The sequence below is a fragment of the Protopterus annectens genome, chromosome 14.part0 (assembly GCF_019279795.1).
Source record: "Protopterus annectens isolate FY-2018-M chromosome 14.part0, PAN1.0, whole genome shotgun sequence".
NCBI lineage: Eukaryota > Metazoa > Chordata > Ceratodontiformes > Protopteridae > Protopterus > Protopterus annectens.
In genome coordinates, this window is record NC_056748.1 from 1099260069 (window position 1) to 1099268920 (window position 8852).

The following is an 8852-nucleotide window of genomic DNA, read 5'->3' on the forward strand; positions in this document are numbered from 1 at the left end:
TGCCTTATTCTTTGACTTACGTTTTATCTTGCACATTATTTTCCTCATTTAGTTCTTTTAACTGTTTACTAATAATTTCACTTGTTCTGTTCATGCCCATTGTATTTGATAAAGGCAGATCTGTGTTCTTTTAATAACCTGCCCTTTCTTTCATCATTTAGTTATACTACAAACCATTCTCCTATCTTGACTGAAAATTATGAAGATTTCTTTTCTTTGCAGTGTGTGAGATTTGAAAGAGAAAGAAAAAAATTATGACATGAAGTTCACGATTTGTGCCAGGATAATAAAAGACACAAATTAAGAAATTGAAGAGGATTTTTAGATGATGCATTAGATATGTGATGATATAGGAAGAAAAAAGTATTTCTTCATTGGGAATGTGATGATGTTCTTCGTGTTTCACTGTTGCAGTCATCACACTTGGATTATTTGCCTGCAGGTAGCCCTCAGTCAGCCTGAATACTAGAGACTTAGTATTTCTGCATCTGTTGCTGTCACTCCAGGACTGATGTCAAGTCATCAGGGGGTATAAAAACAGGCAACCAATGCCATTACATCAGTCTTTCTTGCCGAGGTGCCCGAAGCAGAAGCAGTTCGCATGAGTGCCGGTCAGCCGCTACCTGAGTTTTCGTTTACGAATTGAATCGTCCTGAAGTCTTCTAAAGCCAAGTACCCCACTGGGGATCCTTTTTTCTTGCTCTAACCAATGTCAGAAAAAGTTAACAATTGTCTTGCCTGTGGAAAGCAAATAACACACCGAGATTTTCATTCTTACTGCGTCACCTGTTTAGGCCCAGACCACAATGTACCTTGCTGTCGGTTTTGTGCCTTGTTCAACACCCAAACCATTCGTCGTCAGGCCCTTTTTGTCGCTAAATACTTCAGTTCTGGATCTCCGTATTCCAAAATGGCTTTGGTAAGCCATCCGACTACCGATATTCCAAAAAAAGTAAGGATAAAGACAGAGACAGACCGCACAGGTCCAAAGCTGCTGCTGATGTTTCATTAAGCTAGTCGCCAGTTCGCCGGGACTCAGTGAGGCACTTTCGCAGCCCCTAATGCCCACTTCAATGGATTTGCAGGCCTCTACCAAGACCCGTTCGGAGTCCGGTATGCCGCAAGACTCTTCTTCGACTGTGGAACCTGCGGATGTCTCTACCTTGGATAGGTCTGGAGCCGCTGAGCAGGCACCGGCTTCTGAGGAAGTTCTTCGCACTACCGATGTTCGACACAAACTGACAACTTCAGTTCTGTCTGATGTTACCCTTTTAAAGAGCAAACTGAAAAACACTTGGGCAAAACACTGAATCAAAGAAAACCAAAGCAGTACTAGAATAGATTTGTTGCTGAAAAGAAAGGAAATGGAAAGAAGACACAAACCAGTAAAAAATATTGTTGAGTGGCTGTACTTTTAAATTATAACTGTGAAGCTTCACAACCATGATGGAAAGTGATAACATTTGTCTTGGCAAACCCACATTTTGTGAGGCGTTGAACTCACTGTTAGAATAAGAAAAATGTAATACATTTTTTTTAAAATTTAAGATGCATATACGTCTAGCACCAAGTGCTATCATACTGCCAAGGTACAGTACATGTACAACATGGCAGTAACCAGGTTCATAATAATAGTAATGATATGAAATGAAACCTGGTACAACGTGTCCCTTCACCGGTATTGTTTTCAGCCAAAGTGGGGGGAAAAAATGAGAACTTGAAAAAGGAGTTTCTCTCTATCACATAGAAAAGACTGTTACAGCAAAGTATTTCAGATTTCTTGCATCCTGTAGCTTTCAGAAAACTGTAGGAAGGTTGGATAACATGTATTAAATTTAAGTTCTGCAAAAGCATGTAACATCACATGACTTATTGAATAAGTGATTCCTTCACTTGTTGATACCGACTACAGAACACCGAATGTTAAAAACTAGCTACGCTCCACACATTTTATTGGTTCATGTTGCACAGTATTAATTAATTAATTAATTAATTGTGAACTTAAATACGTCCAATATTTCATGTTCACTCATTGTCATTTCATTCTCTGTGCTTTCAGTTGTGTCTTTTGGGTGGAAACCATTCTGAACGGTATATATTAGAATATTTCAAGTATTAAAGCATTGATGTTGCATAATAACAGATTTGTTATAATTTTTCCTTAGCATTAATCATTGGAAACCTGCTTAAACTTGAAAAGCTTTTTTCAATTTCATAATTCTTATAAAGTACAGTTATGCATTTAGGTCATGGTCAGTAGTTACATCTTAAAAGAATTTAGAAGTTGGTATAAAAATAAGTATATGCTTCATTTACTTGTGTTAATGTTTATTTTACGTGTACATTTGCTGTAGATGTCAGAAGCAAACTTTATTACTAAATGTACTTTTTGTTATGTTATATATCTTCTTTTCTTTTTTTGTCTTTTGTTGAAGGTTTGTTCCTCTTTCCAGATGGGTCCATCTCAGGCCTATAACAATCAGTTCATGAATCAGCCCGGTCCTCGTGGTCCTCCCTCTCTACCAGGCAGCATGAATCCAGCAGCCGTGGGCGGTGGGATGACAGCATCTGGTATGAGTGGGCCTGCAATGGGGATGAACCAGACGAGGCCCCCTGCAATGAACCCTTTTGGCAGCCATAGTCAGAGAATGCCTCAGCAGGCATATTCAGGCCAGAGAGCACAGTCAGTGCCCATGCAAGGAATAAAGAGACCATATCCAGGAGATGTGAGTATTGGCTGCATTTTCCAGTTGAACATTCACAAGTGGTAATACAAGTTTGTATGATGAAAAGTGCCTTTAAGGTATGATACTGAAGTAGCTTTGAGCATTGAGCTTCACTGTTATTTTAGGAATTCTGAGTGTTTCGTGTACACATTGTATTTCTGCTTGTCCTTTGGAAATGGTGGTGGCACAGTGAATCAGAGGTTGCTTTTTGTTTGATGAAGTTGGAATGAGTGCTGCACTTTAAATTGATGGTGCAGTAATTAGTTTTCTGCCTCACAGGATTCTCTCCCTGCCAGGTTCAGACTCACCAGAGCAAGGTAGTAAGGTAACACTAATCTCCCAGTGCTATATTTTAATCATTTTATTATCCAGCTAGTCTTACTGGGATAATTAAATATATCCTATCTGGGAACATAGGGGTGTTACATGACTTGCTCTAAGTTTCCTTACTGGAATTTAAACCAGAGTTTGTAGTTTTCCAGTTCCATGTGATAGATTGGATTTGTGAGTCTGTGGATAATCTCAAACTTTATTACTGCATCCATATTGGATGGCTGTGAGAATGGCAACATGGTGAAGTTCATTGTAACCGAGTTATTTTGACATTCCTGTCTAAACAGTTGAAAGTAATACAGTGTGTAATTTGTGCTGCAGTAAGGCTTGCTTGGTAAAGAGGCCGGGGTCCTTCTGCATAACTCGTGTACAAAGTGCTGCTGGAGAATTAGTGGAAAAGCAACAAAAATTTAAGGAGGTCCTAGCTGCATAAGCATTTATTGTATGGAAGAATCAGTTTTAGTAGTATGTGTTCCCCAAAAAATATCAGATTTGTAATGTAGTTCCTTTATCTTAATGAAAGGTCATTTCATAATTATAATAAGGCTGTCTATGGCACTTTGTCATATGATTTCACAGTTATTTGAATGACCAAAACAGTAGTGCCTTCTGCTTTACTTATTCTGAGTTTGTGTTGTAAAGCATGTTATGTTATTTATTTAGTAATGTGGTAACTGGTTAGGTAGGTTTGTCCAAGGACCCTTTTCATGATCTACCTGGGCCTTAACTCCTAACAGTGTTTATAACTAATGCAAAATATGTAGGAAATCCACTTCTTTACTAGTTCATGGTTGAAAAGACTGTGTACGATTACCTGTGTAATATGTCATAAACCATGATAGCAATTTGTGGGAGAAATACAGCCCAAGTACAAGAGCAGTGTCTCATAAACTAAGTGGTGTGGTGGGAAATGTGCATTTGAGGAATGCGTATACAAACAGCTGCCAAGTTACCCAAGTGTGTGTATATTGTTATTTCACCAGTAAGGCTAGAATGCATCAGATATACATGCATCTGCATTTCTTTGCAAAGTATGGGGGGATTTAACCCCACATCCCTAAGTATGGGGTGGGGATTTAGCCCCATCCTTAAGTATGGGGTGGGGATTTAACCCCACATCCCTAAGTATGGGGTGAGGGTTTAACTTCACATCCCAAAGTATGGGGGTGGATCTAACTCCACATTCTTAAGTATGGGGATGGATTTAACCCTACATCCCTAAGCATGGGGATGGATTTAACCCTACATCCCTAAGTATGGGGTGGGGAGTTAACCCCATCCTTAAGTATGGGGTGGGTTTCTTACCCCACATCCCTAAGTATGGGGTGAGGATTTAACTCCCCACATCCGTAAGTATGGGGGAGGATTTAACCCCACATCCCTAAGTAAAGAGGGGATTTAACCCCACATCCCTAAGACTTCAAAAGCCAGAAATGAAAGTTAATAATAGTTTCATTTCTAATGCTTTGAGACAGTAATTCCAGTTTGCGAGCACAGTTTTTGAAAAGATCTTTATGCATCACTAACTAAGGTTTGGCCTTTCAAAGATTAGGCTATTTCTTAATAGGAGTATCAAGACTAGCTACAGAGTCAGACTTATGAGAGCTTTACTTAGTGTCGGCAGTATTCTCATCATGACATTTGTTTGATGTTTTTTAACTTTGTCATGGCTTGATCATTGCAGCCTAGATATCTTAAAAGAGTTTTGTAGTTTCTCATGGTTGTTGGTTATTGGGCACAATGTGCCAGCTTAGTTGTACAAAGAAAAGCTTTTGTTTTCCCTGAAAAATCATAACTGTTTTCCCTGAAAAATCATAATTGTTTTTCTTTCTTGTGTTTAAAAGGAGCTTTGTAATTTATATCCATTCAGACAGCAGTTTAACATAATTTTCTGGTACCTTCTTTATAGCAGTATGTGATGGAATGGATCTGTAGATAACCAGTGATCTGCATACTTTAAGATGGGCTGTTGGAATAGGTCTCTGGGGAGATTGTTGATGAAAAGGAGAACGCATTTGGTTTTGAAGGAGGAGAATGACTTTGTGTAACTTTTGTTCACTTGAAACCTCTTACAGCTGCAGTTACTGAACCAGACAGCAGGCTATAGTACTTCAACTTTTACAGGACATCTTTGTCTGAAGAATTGTCTAGAAGGTCAAAGGCTTTTGAAAGGTTTGGATATTTCTAGCCTGATGCTTAGAAGTCGTGGTTGTAATGTAATAATACTATCAGGGCTACTTAGCGTGTTTTTACTATTGGAACTTGTTGGATTGTAATTAAGTTAAAGCGTTTTTATGTTAGTACTGGTTGTTTCTAACCCTATATGTCATTCTGCTACTAACTAGCGGTAGTTATTGAATGGTATGATAATCACTACTCTCAAACTGTGTGCATAACAAGACATTAGCGACTACTATTGGGTGCACTCACTTACTGGAAAATAGCTGAAAACTTGTGTAGCTTGCTCGCAATTGCATAATTAACTAGTACGATAGTGTCTATTCCAAACTGTGAGCATAACACTGCATTAGCGACTACAACTAGGTGCACTCTGCCTTTGAAAAGTAGCTTGTTTGTAATTGTATTATTAACTGGTGTGATAGTGTATGTTTTTTAAACTGTGTGCATAACTTCGCATTAGCGACTGCTGCTAGGTGCACACTCTTGTAGAAAAGTAGCTTGTTTGTAACTGCATTATTAACAAGTAATCTCCATGGTATCCCTGAAGTCTCAAAACAACCCACTAAAGTGTAGTGGGTCCAAAAACAAAACAGTGTAAGAAACCTCTCTGTGTGGAAGATTTTCAGTCCATATATTTCTAGTTAATCACTGTATGTTAATCAGATCAGACAATAGTAGTAGAAGTAGCGAACTTAAACATGTCAAGTCAAAACGAAACAAAAAAAATAAATAGAAAATATATAATTGTACAGAATTACTAAGTATTTGAAAGTAATCCAAGCAAGGCAGGAAGTCTGTTTCCAGTCGAAAATCCTTTATTAAGTACACAGACAAGCAATCCAAGTAAAACAAAAATAGAGTAATAATTTCCTCACAAGCTTTCTAAATATATATATATATATATATATATATATATATATATATATATACTTTTAGTCAGGCATAGGAGTGGTTTATTGTGCTGTAAAACAAAGTGTTATTGGTACACATGTTAAATTCACATCCCTTCCCCCATCAGTGTGACATTCGAGCTGGTTCTGCCGTACTTAGTAGCTGTCATAATAATATATAACCCTTATGTACTTTAAATAAAATTTATCATGATGTGGTACCACTTATTTAACCAGATTATTAAGTAGATTATTAAGTCTGTGATTTTATCCAAGACAATATACAACATGGCTTTTAATATATCAACCTTAGTTTATTTGGCAATCAAAAAATATATATATAAATATATACATATACATTTTGCATGTAAAAATCAATTTCTATTTTCATAACCTAATGTTAAAGATTGCTTTCATCCTTCTAGACTTCTTCAGGTCTGTGTACAAGAACCCTAAAAACAATCTATAAAAATATATATAATTGTATAATTGGTTAGTATTGTTATTGCACATCATTTTGAATAAAGTGGAAAAAAAGAACCAGAAAAAAATAAAAATAAGAAAAATGTATGTATGATGATGGAAATTTCAACTGATTTAAAATGGTATTTACAACCAATTTGTAGAATAAAATAAAATACAATTAGTCATGTAAACTAACCCGCGGTGGTGGTGCTGCGGTAGCGTTGTCGCCTCACAGTAAGACGCTGTCCAGTTCAATTCTCAGCTAGAGCGTCTTCTGCGTAGAGACATGCGTGAATGGGCGTACCTTCGTTGAAGGTTGTGCGTCAGGCCTGGCAAGCCGGTACGTAAAAATCAACTGCCAATCATTAGCGGACCGGAGTTCCGCTGTGGTGACCCCTAACCGGACAAAGCCGAAAGACACAAACAAACACTTAATCATGTAAACAATGTGGCAATTTTCTAAGTTCCAGTGCACTTTTAATTGAGCAGTAATAGTTTAGTCCAGGCTTCCTAAAAGAGTTCAGCTTTAATTGCCACGAGTTCATGTTTCTCCAGAATATTCGGGATGTCTCATTCAAGATCACCCATGTGTATGTGATCCAGGATCTGGAACTTAAAACCCGTGTGTCTTTTATGAAGAGAAAGGTGTTTGGCTAGTGCATTATTTTTACATCCAGAGCAGATTTCTGACAGATGTGATCTTTAACTGTAGGTTATGAAAATAGAAATTGATTTTTACATGCAAAATGTATATATATGTATGTGTATATATATATATATATATATATATATATTTTTTTTTTTTTTTATATATATTTTTTTTTTGATTGCCAAATGAACTAAAGTTGATATATTTCCAGCCATGTAGTATATTGTCTTGGATAAAATCACAGACTTAATAATCTAGTTAAGTAAGAGGTACCACATCATTATAAATTTTATTTAAAGTACATAAGAGTTATATATTATTATGACAGCTACTAAGTAGGGTAGGACCAGCTCGAATGTCACACTGATGGGGGAAGGGATGTGAGTTTAACATGTGTACCAATAACACTTTGTTTTACAGCACAATAAACCACTCCCATGCCTGATTAAAAGTATATATATATATATATATATATATATATATATATATATATATATATATATATTTAGAAAGCTTGTGAGAAAATTATTACTCTATTTTTGTTTTACTTGGATCACTTGTCTGTGTACTTAAAGGATTTTCGACTGGAAACAGACTGCCTGCCTTGCTTGGATTACTTTCAAATACTTAGTAATGCTGTACAATTGTATATTTTCTATGATTATTTGTTGTTTTGTTTTGTTTTGACTTGACGTGTTTAAGTTCGCTCCTTCTACTACTATTGTCTGATCTGATTAATATACAGTGATTAACTACAAATATATGGACTGAAAATCTTCCACACAGAGAAGTTTCTTACACTGTTTTGTTTAACTGCATTATTAACTGATGCAGTAGTGCATATTTTAAAACTCTGTGCATATCAGCGCATTAGCGACAGCTGCTAGGTGCACTTTCACATTGAAAAGTAGCTTGTTTGTTTGTAATTAAATTATTAACGTGTGTGATAGTGTCCATTTTAAACTGTGAGCATAACATCGCTCTAGCGACTTCCACAAGGTGTATTCTCTTATTGGAAAAGTAGCTGTAAACTAAACTTGCAGGCTTCTACTTTCTGCTACTATTTATACTGTTACTAATTGGTATATCCCCAGAGTTTCCTTACAAACCGCGAACACCAAAAGCATGTGAATAGCCTGTTAACGACATTGCAGAAAGGACTACGCAGTATCTAAAAAGCCATACTGATAGACCAATACCTTTACTTATCGCATTTACTGGCAACATTACAGGCCAAGAATCACTATCCTAAGCAGCTGAGCTCAGCATCGTCCCTTCAATAGTCACAAAGGTCACTAATATACGTTGCAACTACTTTTCAAGGTGTAAAATGCTCTGCGTTATTTTAGTGTGTGCCTGGTAAAGGGAAACTGTATTAATCAAACATTGCTAACTCAGTCATTTTTACTGCTAAAATGCTTCCCTTCTCAATTCCCTGTTTTGTGCATGTTTATTGTTTCTGCTAGCTGAACGTAGCACTCTGATAAGGTTTTGTAAGCTGAGATACCACTAAGCGCTGTGTCTATCAAGATAATTCTGCTCTGATATCTCCCTGCTCTTATTCATCCTTCTCAATTCCTTTTATGTTGCATCTTTCTATATGTTTCT

General features: G+C 36.7%; 1 protein-coding gene across 5 annotated transcripts in view; it reads left to right on the forward strand.

Moving 5' to 3' along the window:
- The window catches only part of ZMIZ1 (zinc finger MIZ-type containing 1), a 2170450-nt gene that overhangs the window by 1927670 nt on the left and 233928 nt on the right, over nt 1-8852 (forward strand). For all 5 annotated transcript variants that reach the window (XM_044056883.1, XM_044056886.1, XM_044056882.1 and 2 more), the window contains one exon: nt 2436-2726. In XM_044056883.1, the coding sequence (XP_043912818.1) occupies nt 2436-2726 (291 nt within the window). The remainder of the gene's footprint in view (nt 1-2435; nt 2727-8852) is intronic.